The sequence below is a fragment of the Bacillus rossius genome, chromosome 11, assembly GCF_032445375.1.
Source record: "Bacillus rossius redtenbacheri isolate Brsri chromosome 11, Brsri_v3, whole genome shotgun sequence".
NCBI classification, from domain to species: Eukaryota; Metazoa; Arthropoda; class Insecta; order Phasmatodea; family Bacillidae; genus Bacillus; species Bacillus rossius.
In genome coordinates, this window is record NC_086338.1 from 47,258,168 (window position 1) to 47,274,410 (window position 16,243).

The following is a 16,243-nucleotide window of genomic DNA, read 5'->3' on the forward strand; positions in this document are numbered from 1 at the left end:
CAAAATAATTTTGTGAGATTTGACTAATTAAATGATTTAACAGTATTTTAAATCTAGCTGATGTAACATAGCTTATCTACACATACATATCTGTGTATTTCAATGGTCAACATGTTTACCAAATATTTAATTAAAGATAATTCAGTTAAAGACATCTCAATTTTACACAAAAAAATAAAGAATACAAATCATAAAAAAAAATTTAAAAAAAATATTTTATAAATTTCAGTGGCACAAAAATTTGTGTTTGTTTGTATAGGAATTTTATTGTGTTTTCATCAGGAAAAAATTATGAATGCCCGAGAGAAGTCCGGGAAAAACAGGGAACTATGTGGCTTTTTCTATATCGACACTTGCTTTACTGTTTTCTAATGTAACTGACACGAAAAACACATCAATACATTTTTCAATGCGAAAGTAAGCTCTTTTTTTCGTTGTGTTATTTTTTTTTACAAATGAAAAAGAACACACACTGGTTTTTAAAGGCAGCATAGTAACTTTTTAAGTAGTAGAAATAATAATTACAGTCATATTGCCATTTTCACAGATAATTGGTTTCTATTAATTTTTGGTTATTAAATCTCATTTGATATTTTTTAAGATGTTAACATTTGCATTCCCAATAAATTCTTGTGGTTTAAGAACTGACATTTAATGCTGAATGTTCCCAGTGTCATTTCAGTGTTCATTTTGTTTCAGGTTATACACACTGGCTAACAGCTCGAGAACTCAAACGGTGGACGTTATGAGGTGGGTTCGTCAAGACATTGACAGCAATTATGAACTGCAGATGGCTATGAGAAAATTGATGGATAAAATTGAGATATTGGAGCAAAGTAAGTAATATGGAGACTAGAAATTATTTAAAGTTATATGCTGCTGCTTTGTAGCTCTGAAAGTTGAGGATGGTTTTAGCTGGTCTTTTAGGATACTGTAGACAACTAGCCACCACCCACAGCATGGTTTATATAATCACTTGTCATTCTGATTGTGAGTTCTAGCTTGCTTTTTTTTTATGAGGTTTTTATTCATTGAAAATGTGGCACATGATTTCAAATAATTATTTGTATTTCGTCAGTCATCTTCTAAATACATTTCACTACAAAAACTTTTAATGCATTCAGTTACATACAGTAAAAGGTTGGGTTTATGTACAATTTTTTTTATATTGTTTTAGAAAAAATTGAAGGTACTTTTAATGTGAATATGTCAGATTTAATTTTCTGTACACTTTCTAAGCTAGGTTTTAAACTTTTAAACTTTCAAGCTTAGAATTGTTGAAAGCTTTGTAATATTGATTGCAGATGTCACAAATATTTAAACTTGATTTGGGGTTTAAATGCTGTTTTTAAGGGCCTTGCCTGGAGTTTCAGCAAAAGCCACCAGATTGGAAAACTATATCAGTGTCTGTTTACGAAAAGCATTTAGGAATACACTGAGGGCAGATGAGTAATTCTTTGTTCGTACTTTGTTTTTTTTTTTAACTTTGTTTTAGAAAAGTAAACATGGCTAATGTGCGTATTTTTAGAATAATTTTTAGACATGAAACACCCAGTACAGATTCTTGAAAGCATGCGAGACACCTGCATTACACCTTTATTTTCATGTCTGCGCCATTTAATGTTAGGCTTATGGTCATTGCTCAGATATCATGGTCGCCCTTTGCACGACAAAAAGACTGCGCGCCAGTTCAGAGCTTTGCACTTTGAGGCTAGAATCACCAGCGAGCGTCACATCTTTTCTGAATAGGCGTGCATCTTTTTTTAAAAAAAAAAAAAAAAAAAAAGCCAGATGTAGTTAAGTTTTTGTTTGATGCATGCTGAAAGAACTGAAAAATTAACATTTTGGTATGTGAATTAAAGAGTGATGTTTAATCCTTCTGCAAGTTAAGCTCTATTTATATTTGACTTGTATTGATTGATATTAATAAATTTATTCATTCATATTATTGTCTTTTTTACAATCTTCTTACAATTTGTTCACATGAATTGTTACAGAACAATATAAATGTTGAAAGAATGTGTACATACTGATAATAGTAACAGATATAATGCAAGTATAATTTATATATATATTTTTTTTTCAGGTTAGCTCAATAAGTAAACTATATGTAAAATGTTTTGACATATGTAATATTAAATGAATTCTTTTTTAAGAAACTCATAATTTTATCTAACTAGACATTTTTGAGGGCAACATGTTAATTGATTCAATATCATTATAATATGAAGTTTTATAAAGTTTCTTTTATTGTATCTTTCATGACTTAATTTCTAATACATACTTAATGTTTTAATGTAAGCATGACATCAAAAATTCATGTTAATGAATTTTAAAAGGAGAATTATTAAATAAATAAAATATGTGCATATGTTTTCATAGGTGTTTTTGGGCTCACAAGATTCCTAAAATGTCAGCTATCGTAGAAAATTTCCTGGAAAATTCTAAAAATGTGACTTTTTTTCTTGAAACATCCTGTTCGCCTTAAAATAACAAAATGTTCAAATGATCGTGTGATGTTTTAATAGAAGAGTACAGTTAGTGCGCTGCACTCCACATTTTAAAATAGGCATGGAGAGGAGTAAAAATTCAGTGTAAGGCCATGTCCCAATTCAACTGTGTGCTCACTGTCACTGTGTACTGTCCCTCTGGCTCACGTTCCAATGAACTCAGGTGTTCACCCACAGTGAAATTGACAAAATGTTAGTTACTAAACTGGATTATTAATATTTTTATTACTATTGTGTTCTTTTGATTTCTAAAAACCAGTCCTTTTTAGGTCACAAATTATTATTTTATTAAAAACTCAAATTTTTTCATCATTAATCAAACATAAGAGAAACAATCAACGAATAAATTTTTTAATTGATTTTGTGGTGTGAACCACGAATGGGTAAATGTTGATAGTTATTCATCTGGTCACAATCAGTAATTTTTTTTTTGGTTGAAAGTTTGATAAATTATAGTAGTTATTTTTACAAATTGATATCATTGGTTGCAAAGTATTGATTGAAATCATAACATTTCAACTTAGTATTATGTAGAAAAACATTTTATGTATTTTTGGTGATATACATTATTTATGATATCATGTAACATTGATTATTGAGACAGGGGAAAAAAATGTTTTGTTTGACAGGAAAAATAAGGAAAACTCATTTAATAGTGTAGATTGAGGGTTTGTATACCCTGCTCAGGTCTCTATAAAGTATATTAATATTATGTACTTTACTGCCCAATTGTTCCTTTAAATTTTTTTTTTTATTTCATAGTACTGAAAATTATAAACTAGTTAGCAAAGTCATCTCAGGCTGTTAATTTATGAACTTCACATTAAAATAATTCTGATAATTTTGTTTATTTAATACTTTTTTTCAAAAGTTTGTTTTATGCTTTGAAAACCTAGAGGGCTGCCAGATATGGAGTTATAGTTAAACACGAGTGAGCACTTACACCAGATCTTCCTTTCGCCTTCGTTCCTTCAAGATGGAACATCAGGAGCGGGCGATAGGGGGGGCAAGAGTGTGCGCTATTTGCGAATTGGGACGTAGCCTAAAATCAATGGCAGATATTTAGTATGACTAGGGACCAGAAAAATTCGCGGATTCAATGACCTCTAGAATAGCCTCCATTATCCTCTGCACTCCTCAAGTAAACACGCGTGTTCGTTGGGTGCTAAATAGTGAGGCGTCTGCACTGGATAGCTTGCGATTCGACGCTTCTTTGGTCGATAGTCTCTCGTTGGCCCAGAGAGCTCCAGTTAAACCGCGAGCCAATAGCAGAACCAGCAGAATTGTACACATGTTTGAATTTCAGCCTATCACAAAATGAATCCGCGAATTTTTCCGGTCTCTAAGTATGACCATGAAAAGACTTAAAAAGGCAACGATTCTGTTACTAATTTTTTTATTTCGGCAACCTGATACACATTTTGGACCTCCCTACAAAAAATATTTTATGTATTTTTGTGATATACATATTTATGATATCGTGTAACATTGATTATTGAGAAGGGGGAAAAAATGTTTTGTTTGACAGAAAAAATTAAGGAAAACTCGTTTAATAGTGTAGATTGATTACATTGATTATTGCTGTTCACGAACGGTTCCTTCCAGGCACGAGGAGGAACGTGGACACGCGCACCTTCACGCGGCCGAAGAAGCGGGTCTGCCGGCCGACGCTCGGTACGATGGTCGAATCGCCGCTCGCGGAGGACGGCCGGTCGTCCGGCATGCAGTCGTCCTGGCACCTGACCGAGTCGATGCTGTTCGCCGAGACGCTGGACGACATCAGCAATCCGTTCAACAGCGGCAGCTTCAGCGTCGTCGACGCGGAGCCCGCCCGGACGACGCCCCTGGGGTCGGGCGACCGACCCGCCCCCGCCCGGGCGGAGAGTGACGTCGGTGGCCGCAGGTCCGGATAACCTGGAAAAGTCAGAGAATTTTAAAGTGGTCATAAAAAGCCTGTAAAGTCAGGGAATTTTAAAGTGGTCATAAAAAGCCTGTAAAGTCAGGGAATTTAAAAGTGGTCATAAAAAGCCTGTAAAGTCTGGTAATTATAAAGTGGTCATAAAAACCTGTAAAGTCAGGGAATTTAAAAAAAAAAAAGTATAGAAGAAACCTTCGTAACCAATCTTGAATTAAAAATTTTTTTGTGTAAAAGTAGGAAAAAATCAGTAACTTGAAAAAATTGTTTGGGGAAATACTGAAATATTTAGGAAAATTTAAAGCCTTTAGGAGGGAAAATGGGAAAAAAAATCAGGAAAGTTAAAAGTAGTTAGGGATAACTTGTAATACTCAGAATGTCAGGCAGAAAACACTCACCTAGCCTGAATTCTAATATGTAAATTCTTCTTAACTGTAAAAATAATACCTGTGTTTTTAAGTTGTCTGGTGTTAGTGAAGTAATTTTGACATTGGCATCAAATGAATAAAAATATTTACTATAGATGGGTACACAAAGATTACAACATTTTTGTGAGCATAAATATTGCAGAATTTTTTTTTAATATTAGTGCAAGTGTTTAGTTGAAAAATAAAAATATTTGATTTCCAAAAAAAAAAGGAAAGACTGGAAATTCTCTCTTGTTTGTGCAGGGAAATCTGGAAGAGCCAGGGAAACTTGACCCTGACGTTTCGCATCGACCACGGCGACACGGGGACCTTGCTGGATGCCGCGACCGCGACGCGGAGGTCGAGTGTGGTCGAGGATGCGGCCAGGCGGACGGAGAGCCCGCCCGCCGATCCCGCCCGACGCCCCGGCATCGCGGTCCGGCAAACTGGCGCGATCAACCACACCTTCCAGAAGGTGGCGTCGGAACCTCGCTTGCACGTGAGTCCCGAGACTTCAAGGCCGGGCTTCAACTGACGTACAGTAGAACCTCTCTCTCTCTTTTTTTTAATACATATTTCAAGGGACCAGGGAAAACATTTTTGTAAAAACTGGAAAAAAATATAAAAAGAGGGAAGTGTTAAAAAAATTTTTTTTTTTATTGTCTCACTACGGTGTAAACAATAAGCAAATACAAACCTCGCTAAATAAAATCTATAAATTATATATGAACTATAACTTCATTTTCTCACTAGATGAAAACAAGAAATCCAATCTTGCAGTTCTTCTTCACAGTTGTTTTTGAAGTTGAACATAAAATTTTTCGGTTCTTTATTAGGAGGTGAGAAATTTGAAGCATCTCAATATGTCCACATGTTATGTTGAGAATTTCTTACACTATTAATTTTTGGACTTAAGTGTTTCATCATGCGTTGCCATTTAATTAATTTGAGATTTTGGTCGGAAACAATGGCATTCGAAAATTGTTTACGTTTAGGAGCAGAAAAAGTTACAAACAAGTCGGTTGTCCATTGCAGTGTTGCCAACTGCCTGTCCAAAACATTTCAACATCTTTATTGTAGTAAAACAAGCATCTCTAAACATGCAATAAGACACTATATTTACAAGAATTTTTTATGTTGGTTTACAACCTATTAACTTTTTATTTTATTTAAACAAGTATTCAGGAATACACTGCGAAACAACCACATTTACGACTAATTGCATGCATTATACATTAAAGTTTAAAGAAAGAGATAAAAACAAAAAGATGCCATCTTGTTTCCTCATAATTTTTGTGCATGCATCACCGAAGTTTTGGTTTATTGGAAATGAAGGTTGTTTACAATGGCAAATGAAGTTGCCATGCCCACACGCAATAGCGTTTAATAAATAAACTTCACAATGATCACTTTCAAATTTTAGGTTTTTCTAGGAAATGCAGCGCTGTTGCAATATAAATTGCGGGAAATGCTTTCCCGTTAAGCAGGGGAAAAATGCACATGCAAGTTTTTTTTTTTTTTTTTAAAGAGTTAAATACAAAAATCTTAAATCCCTGGTATTAAAAAATGAGGGTTTATTCTATTAATCATTTTATTTAGATGTTCCACTGCATTGTTCTTGAACAATGGGGGCATGAAATTAATGGTTGTTAGGAATTGCCAAAATAAGTAGTTTTTGTTAGAGAACATATGTTCCGGAAAAGGAAACCCTGTAGAGTTGCAGGCACAAACAGTAGTGCGCAAATTTGAATTTTCCATGCATAATGTGCCCGAGTGCCGTGACGTTCAAATGCTCCGTGAGAAGCAGGCACAAAGTGGCCACCCAACCGAGAAAATTGGAAAAACCTTGAATCAGCTTGGAATATTTTAGATGCATGATGATATTCGAGTGTGTGAACCGCTTAAGATGAAATTTAAAGCAACACCAGAGTTTCCAAGAAAAGCCTACCCAAAAACAGAAAATACGTGGACTATAGAGAAAAAAGGAAGCAACAAACATCGGGAACAGGTGCGGCAGTATTGGGCAAATGTTAAAGCCCAAGGATGGAAACAGAATAACATGGTCCATAGCTGGCTGAAACAAAAAAAAATGTTTGATAGAGAAAGTGTAGAAGTACACAAGTGTGCAATTATGTAATTATTGTAGCATGAAAGTATGCCATCGAACACTCATGCTGCAATCTATGTTTCCAGCAAGTAATTTGATAGCCAATAAAATGCACAGTGGAGGTTAGCAGATGTAACAAACCTGGTGACTCTCTACTTTTTTTGCTATGAGTATTAACCTTTTTCTCGTTATGCTTTTTCATTGCGCTGTGAAGATGTAGCCTCCTCGACTTACCTTACATGCTGTAAAGAAGTTTCTCTTTTAAAAAAAAAGTTAGTTGGGACATGTGTCAGATGGTTGGAGTTTGTGAAGTTGCTTACAGAAGTACAACTTAGACTGATTCTCAAACTAGCACTATAGATGTGCCCAACTGTATACCAAGTTGATTTTAAAAAAATAATTTTCTTTTTACATTTAACATGACTTGTTACACTGTTTGTCATAAGAAACCTCTGTAACCGACAAAAAAAAGATGAATACGCAATCAAACGAAAAACTTCAAAATCAGCGTATTTGTATATTCATCTTTCTGTCCATTATTGGATTTATTATACATGTATCATAAAGTGTAACCAGCATTCTTCCCCATCGCGACTGTTCATCTACTACAATGCTAACACGGGAACCAAACTCAGAGTTGGGAGTTTAGTGTTGCGAATTACTATTTGCGAAAGAATGCAAAAAAAAAAAAAAAAGTATGCCCTACTAAACACTCGAGAATGACAGGACAGGCGCCACTGCCAATCGCATTACCGTGTAGTGGAGTGACGGACGCTACCTGTGTTTCCGGGAGGCGAAGCCTCCCTTGGAAAACCCCCCCCCCCCCCCCCCCCTCTCCATCCCCCTCCCCGGCTGACCGGCGCGCTGGCTTGATTGGCTTGTTCCGTTTCCAGCAGCGTCACAACACAGGCCTGCCTCGTCTATAGCATTCTCTTAACAGTATTTTTTACTTCGGCACAAAACTACAACTACTGAAATGCCGCGTTCTTCTCGACGTCGGCAGATGACCTCGGAGACGCGGCTGGACCGCCCGCTGGACCGCCGTGTCTCTGCGTCCGGGCGGGCGTCCAACATCAACGCCAACAGCACGTTCCTGAAGTCGTCGGACCCCAGCCTGGACCGGCGGGCGCCGGGCGGCGACGCGACGTTCCTCGCCGGCCACACGCCGTCAGGGATGGACTCCACGTTCGTGGTGGCTTCGGCGGCGTCGGACAGCGGCAGCGGCAGCAACCGCAGCAGCTTCCGCACGGCGGACGACGACCAGGCGAGCAGCGCGTCGGACGGCAGCTTCTCGCCCGGCAGCCGCCCGCTCAACGTGGGCGACGTTCAGAACATTGCGCGCATGCAGGAAGAGAGTGAGCTCGCCCTCTTGATTTTTTTTATTCTATTTCGTTCGATCCTCTCCGACAGAGAAGCGAGGCAAAAAATTCGTGGGTAACGCACAACACACATGTTATTGGTTGCAGTGTTTTAACTTTCCAAGTATTGCAAATACATACACTAGAGTCCCGTTATAGCGAGGTGTCACGGTTCCGGGTTTGATCCTCGCTATAACCGTGTCCTCGCTATAACCGAATTGGACAAATTTTGGCCCCCAAAAAATAAAAATTAACCGAAAATAGCATAACAATTGTGTTTAAACCTGTATAATTGAAAAATAACTGGTTATATTAACAAAATCTTAATTTCTGTGAGCAGATGTGTAATTTCTCTTTGAAACGATACCCCATAAGTACGGATACGATCACCGATTGCATCAAAATAAGCAGAATACCCTACCACGCCACGTAAGTATAGCATCTCAGCCCGCGGCCGACGCAGCATTGTCCTGCTATCTATTGTCGACGCGGGCAGTCTGCTGGCAACCATGTTGGTTCGGGATGTTGCTAGCAGGTGGTGCTAGTGTAGCGCGACGATTTAATTCCTTACAAAAAAGAAGGAGTGCGGCTGCGGCAACGCACGTACGCCTCAAACGAAATAGTCGCTGGAAAACTATACTTTTTTCTTTTAAAGAAACCTGTCAACTTTTTTTAGAAAATAAGTTTGGGATTAAACTCAAACCATCACCACCCCTTTCCCGGACAGATACCACAACAACTGACCGAAACAAAAGTCACAAGAAAACTGTCCTACCGATTCGGAAATAAATACGGTAGTGCCTACTAGAGGTCTAAAAGTAACGAAAAAATGTGTACCCGTATGTATTCGTTACTATTAACAATTAGTACTCGTTACTATCGTTACTTCTGATACCGCATAACATGCTATGTTATGTTGCAGTAACGAATCCAGTCGTATTGCGTACGCGTACAGTATGACGTCGCGTAAATAATAATAAATAGAATATAAACAATTAACAATATTTGATAATTAATAGTTTTTGTTAACCAAGAAACAATTAAATCTCATTAGAGCGGCTTTTTAATATTATCTATTTTAAAATAACAACCAAAAATAACGTGAAAATGCGCGATTATAAAAACAAAAACATACATATTTCTAATTTGTAAAAAATACTTTCTTACGTTGTTTCTGTTCCAATCTCAAACTTTGTCTACACACGGCACAGATCACTAACGGAAGTTTGATAAAAGAAAGAAAGGATGGGATTCTATTTTTAAAGCCATGCACTTAGGTGGCGACTGCACGGCTGAAGAATGTGACAGGCGTCAACGGCAAGATGTCTAGTGGTGAGCGAGAGGGGTGGAGATAAAGCAGACAAATAACAAAAGCGCGCTTCAAGCGATCACGCCGTAAATTCCTCAAAAATACCTCGTTATAGCCGTGTTCTCGCTATTACCGTGCTCGCTATAACGAGATTCTACTGTATTTAATATCTACAGTAGTACCCTGTTATAATGTTTTTCAAGGAAGCACAAGAAAAAAACATTATAAGCAGGTAAATGTTATAAGCAGGAAATCTCAATTTAGCACTTAACAATGTTCGAGCTTTGTACCAATGGACTCACCAAGCTATGTAAACAACTTTAATGTTAAAACCAAAGATAGTATACTTGATACATTAATTTTCTGAAACAAGCCAACAATTTTTCAACTTCGTTTTGTTCCCTGGTTAAATTTTGTTTGTCTTTAAAGATACACTGCCACATTTTTTGTAAAATTGTCTCACGATTCATGACGACAACATAAGAGTGAAAACATCTACTCCTTCGCCACCTGAAAATGTTTAATTTTGGGATTCCTACGTACGAATGAAAAAAAAAATTATTTTTTAAGCAATAGAAAACACTTTTAGTTATGCCCTCGCTCAATGGTTGGCAACTTAAATATCGTAGGACTATGTACGTGCATCTGAATACCCACTGGAATGGCAAGGAAGAGAAGAGTTGACTAAGGGTGCCAACTGACACGTAACTATGAACATTGTGTACCTTCAGTATATTGCATAAAATTGTATTTTAACAAACTTCATATATTGTATGGCAGTGATTGTAAACATAAACATACATAAAGGAAACTTTTTATCGTAAGTGTTGGAATAATTTGTTTTTAAAACATTTTTTTCCCATTTATTGAATGTTAGAAAGCAAACATTATAAGCAGGAAATTACACTATTTATGAACGTTATATGCAGGAAATAAATACATTGTCCTTATGGGGGAAATATTGGGACTTTAAAAATATGACATTATAAGCAGGAAAACATTATATGCAGGAACATTATAACAGGGTTCTACTGTACCTACATATGCACATAGGTATTTAAAAATGTGTCGCTCTGTGAATTTTTTTATATCATTATTAATGTGCTGTCACAGACACCTTAATCTGCACAGACGTATGTGATGTCAAAACAGCATTTAAGGTATTCACCATTATTTTTTTTTCCGAAACCTATCTGTGAATATTCTTGCGAAGGCTTAGTTTATCTCTGTGCCAAAGTGCTAAAAATATAGGGTTTGAGGTCATCCTACATTTGTGTGAGAAGTAAACAGTAGGATAATTTTGTAACTGCGTAGTGTGTGAGTACGCGTTGCCAGTGAAATGAGTTGTGTTCTATTTCAGGTCTGAGGCAGGTGATATCAACTCCCTTCCACGGCCGTGCACGAGAAAGTGAGTCATGTAACTTTTCTTTTTCTTCTTTCTTTTGCCAGGAATAGATTGCTTTGGCAGTACCTACGTACTGAACGCTTTTTTTTTAGTGACTTCAGTGTACAGATGTTTTACAGTAGAGTAATATCAATTTTTTTGGCTTACACACTAGTTATTTTATGGGAAATTGTATATTAATTTGATTGCAAAAGTAAAACAAAATAACAAATAATGCATGTTGTTTAGTTCAAAATGTATGAAGGACTGTTAACATTATTATAAGCTTTATTGGTCAGAACAGAACAGCTTTCTGTTTATCCAAACAGTTGGACACTAAAAATGTAAAATACTTAGCATGTACTAATTTTTTTTTTCTTAAGTTTTTTTAACCATATAATTTGTGAATCCTTATAATTATTATACCTAATTATTATTACATCCATGTAATATACAGCTGTTTTTCAACTCCATCATTTTCCAAGGCAGCCTCTCTTTTCCAATTCTCTGCACATGGTCGTTCTATTCAGTGTTGCTTTTCCCTGGATCTTGCATATCTCACTCCTGATCCTGTCTTACCTCGTAACTGCCAACAAACTCCTCATAAACTTCATACCTGTTGCTCTGATCTTCCCAGCATCTCTCTTGTCTGCTCCATGAGGGTTTGCTACAGGTATAGAAAACAGTGATAAATTCAAGGAAATTAAAATGGTCAGGAAATACGTGGAAAAGTTAGGGAAATCACCTAATATTTCTGTAATTATTGTGACAGCAAAATTACACTGTAAACACAATTTCTACCAGCGTCCAGGCACTGCCTCAATAACAGCTCAGACGTTTACTTATCATGAAATTTAGTTGATTTCACCTTTTCCTGAACCCTGATATTTTTTTTACGGTAAAAATTAAGCTAATATCATACTTGCTTGAAACTTAGAAGTTCGATAGTGAGCCATGGGATATTTTGTGTCTCTGATTGGCCAGGGAAACTTGTTGATTCAGACCTGGAAAAGCTGTAAACATCGGGGAATTTTTGCAATTTCGAGCTCGTAGCAACCCTGCTTCCTGCTTCAGCGACCTTGAAATCCACCCTAGTTCATTTGTTTGTCACCAGTTGCGGATCCGGGGGGGGGGGGGGGGGGGGGGGGCTAAGGGGCTCAAGCCCCCTTCCAAAAGCATCTGGGTCCACTATTGTTTTAGTGTTTGCCCTGATAAAGCCCTAGTCTCAGCTGGGTCGAGCCCCTCCCAAACCAAAATCCTGGATCCGCCCACTGTTTGTCGCCGTAAGATTGAGGCGCTGGTTTTGAAAAATGCCTTTTTTTCTGTTATATCTCCTCCTCTGTGACGTTCCAGTGCTGGGGTCGAGCCTCGGAGAGAACCCGCCGTCGCCCATCCGCCCCAAGAGCGGCGCGAGGGAGGCGGAGGCGGACGCCCGCTACCACTCCGACCACTCGGACTGCTCCTCCGTGGACGGGGGCCGGGCGAGGAGCTCCCGCAGCTCGCGGTCCAGCCCGGGTGGCAGCCCCTTCGGCTCCACGCAGGTCCTGGCGAACAGTGAGTGGCCCTGGCAGTCTTCGCATTCGTTCCATTCCCTGAAAGTTCCCTATCATCAAATACTTTTTTTTTTTTTTTTTTTTAAAGTGAAACAAACATTGGCATATCCTCAACCTTTTCTTAACGTTCTCAAATATCTAAAAAATTTTCTTAATTTCTGGAAAACACGTGAACAGGGCTATTTAAGTTTAAATATGCATTGTGATCTCTCGTAATAGTTCTAAGAGTAGGTAGTACTTCAGAAAATTTTTTTGTTAAAGTAAAACAGCATTGGCATAACCTCAACCTTTTTTAACGTTCTTAAATGTCTAAAATTGTTTCTTAATTTCTGGAAAACTCGTGAACAGGGCTGGTTAAGTTAAAATATGTGCATTGTGATCTCTCGTAAGAGTTCTAAGAGTAGGTACTTCAGAAAATTCGGTATAATTCTCTCGGAACATGCCACAAGTTGATACGTTGATGCTAGTTAATTTTCACATGCTGATTTGGTGTTGTAGTCCAACCGACCACCTTATCGGGACTTGTTTACCTTCGGTTCAGTTCAATCCAGTTACCGTGTTTTGTCGCATAATCGTCGCACTGTTATTTTAGTGTGTCAAAATTTGCGGGTGAAAAAAAAATACTCGCATTAAATTTGCATGAGGTTTTTGGTCGCTCTGTCAGATTCCAAGCACTTTGTATAGGTAAGAAACGTGACCTTGCAACAGCTATCTGTTTCCAGGTTGCTGTCAGGTTTTGTGGTTTTTATAATGGGAAAATACAGTAATTACAAATACTGCAAAACTCGTTGAAGATGTACCCACACCATACGATTTCCCATCCGCCATTTTCTCTTTAAAATTGTTGCCTATAAACTTATTTTCCCATATAAAATGCAATATTTTAAATTAGAAATCCTTCATTTGTTATGTACTGCTTATCGTGTTTTCTCGCATAATCGTCTCACATTTTATTCTAAAATCAAGTTTGAAAAGTAGGGGTGCGACGATTATGCGGAAAAAAAAATTTTATTAGGTAAAGTTATTCATAAAAAAAACCCGTTCGTGGAAAGTACGTTTATTTAAAAAATAAGGTGGAGTATACAAGAGCACACCAAACAATTTATATTAATAATTCATTAAACAAAAACCTTTCTTCAACTTTAAATAGAAAACCCAAACTGTAACGCGAACGCAGGCCACTTAAATCTGCGACGTGAACTGTTATTGTTGCATGACTTATTAGTTTAAATTGTTTGGCATGCTTCTGTATACTCTTTTAAATTAAATGTACTTTCAAATAAAATGATTGGTTTTTATGAAAAAATTACTCCAAACAAAAAAATGCTTTTCAGTTTTCACACAAAAAAATCACACCCCTACTTTTCAATCTCAATTTTAGCTTAAAATGTGCGACAAATATGCAATAAAACACGGTACACACTTGTAACATGAGCACTCTAAATTGGGCTAGGCATGATTAAATACTCCACCATGTACATAGTATGAGTGCTTTTACAGTTTCCTTCAATTTTTGTTTCAGACGTCAGAGAAAACCATCACCAATACCATGAAAGAAAGCTGGCGCCTCCCGGGAGAACTGAATGCCGAAGAACTGAGGTGAGCAAAGTGCTGTATGCGTTCAGCAACACAGGCTGCTTGTTTGTTTTATTGTTATTGATTATACAATGAAACTTAAAGTGCAGCTAGCAAAAATTAATCTGTAAGAGTTCCCCTTCTCCCCCCGCACGCCTGCCACAGTCGTCCAGCACCAGATTCAGCTGACAGAAAACATGGCCTCTGGGTGTGCACGCTGTCGTTTCGAGTTAAGACTCTCAGACCTGCCAACCCTCCCGCTTTAGGCGGGAGACTCCCGATTTTGTACCCTTTCTCCCGCCCTCCCGATTTGTCATTCAAATCTCCCGATTTTTGGTTCTGTTTCTCTTGAAGTTTCTAATGCAATAAATTTATAGAATTAATATGTTTGTACCATTATTCCGTACAATCGTATAGTAACTACGGTTCGTACCATAACGTGTAGTTATTTTAATAACCTAAATGCCCACAATTGTCGGCTAAAACACTTGGTTAAGCGTACATCTAAGAAAGAAACGTAGTTATTTACGATAATTATGGGAGCTGTTTTGGTACACGTTCGTCATTGGTGTTTATTAGCCAACCAGAAAAAGGTTTCATTTGTTTTCCAAGATTGTGTGTTTTGTCAACATTGTAAACTGTATTTTCGGTGGTATTGGTTTGAAATAAAGACGGAGTGGATTAATAATGAGTTTATGATGCCACTGTTTACATTCGTGCCCAAATTCGCTTCGGTTTGTCAGCCGGCTATGTGTGAATTGTTTGTTCGTCCCCGAACAAAATCGTCTTTGTTCGCGTCTGTGCTCACAGACGAAGTGTAGAGGTAGCATTATAGTACAGTCTTCGAATTTATTCAACGGTGTATTCATAAAAATATTATTTTGTGGAAGCAGTTGCGTGATGAGTATTTTGTATGCGTTGTTTAGTTGTAGGCCTACTCCGCAATAGGGATTTAATAGAAATGGCGCTAAGTAAGCCTACAGTGAAGTATCTTGCTGTGTACAAGAAAACATTTAGTGACGAATTTCCGTGTATTTTGCAATCGAGGAAAGGTGAACATGCTGCATTTTGTTCTTTGTGTCGTTGTGATTTTTCCGTCTCGCATGCCGGAAAGGGCGACACTGTGAAGCATATAAATACAAAGAAACATGCCGTCAATGCTATGGCATCAAATCAGAAATTAGACGTTTTTCGTGACAAGTCGGAAAGAAGATAGTGTGACAAAAGCAGAGTGTTTGTTGAAGTATTTTATTTTAGAACACAATTTGCCCATTGCTTGTGTTAATCATGCTGGTTTACTCTTAAAAAAAAATTCGAAATTTACAAAATAAACAAAATTCCCTCCCTCCCCGCCCCCCACCACTAAAAAACCTCCCGCTTTTGGACTGGCCAAAGTTGGCAGGTATGGACTCTAAATCAGGCTAGGAGCCACAGCAGCATGATTTCTGTGACATACGTGAATTATGTAATTGGGCGTCATGTGAAACTGAATGCTGTGTATGATTACTTATCCTTGACTTCCAGCCTCCTGAGAAGCCCTACGGCACGGATAGACAAGCGTACTTACAACCACGCTGTTAAGATGCTAATAGAGGGCTGTGGCTAGTAAAGCCTTAACGGTGTACCTGAACACATTTGAATTCTAATTTTTTGATTTTGTACTTAATCATGTGTCAGCTTTTTCAACAGTAAGTTGTATTAGTTTGAATTTTATGAATGTTAAGTGTAGATGTAGACCTAATTTTTTCAAAGAATTTTTGGCATTATATGTCAATGTAATTTAATACTTTGTAGTTCTATTTATTAGTTTTGTATTAAAAATGTGTCCATTTTGATTTTTTTTTTGTGAACTATCTCCTAAAAATATAAGTTTGCATGCCTACTTTTGGATAGTAGAATTTGGATTTGAGATTGATAATCTCGCTCGATCCTTAATGCATCTATAGAGATGGTGATTTATAGCATTTAAATTAATAACATTTAGCATTTTGAATTTGAAATTTAGCATTTTGTAGCATTTTTAAAAACAAGATTTAGCCAATTCTCTCATTTTACATTACTGAAGAAAAGTATATTTTTAAAAAGCATTAAATAATACAAATATTAATTATTAACAACCACAGAA

At 37.2% G+C, this 16,243-nt stretch overlaps 1 protein-coding gene across 1 annotated transcript in view; it reads left to right on the forward strand.

Moving 5' to 3' along the window:
- LOC134536912 (uncharacterized) overlaps nt 1-16,243 on the forward strand; it is a 37,031-nt gene that overhangs the window by 7,203 nt on the left and 13,585 nt on the right. Inside the window, exons 2-8 of the mRNA XM_063376992.1 lie at nt 700-836; nt 4,116-4,413; nt 5,097-5,331; nt 7,943-8,294; nt 10,967-11,014; nt 12,344-12,544; nt 14,066-14,142. Of these exons, the coding sequence (XP_063233062.1) occupies nt 700-836; nt 4,116-4,413; nt 5,097-5,331; nt 7,943-8,294; nt 10,967-11,014; nt 12,344-12,544; nt 14,066-14,142 (1,348 nt within the window). The remainder of the gene's footprint in view (nt 1-699; nt 837-4,115; nt 4,414-5,096; nt 5,332-7,942; nt 8,295-10,966; nt 11,015-12,343; nt 12,545-14,065; nt 14,143-16,243) is intronic.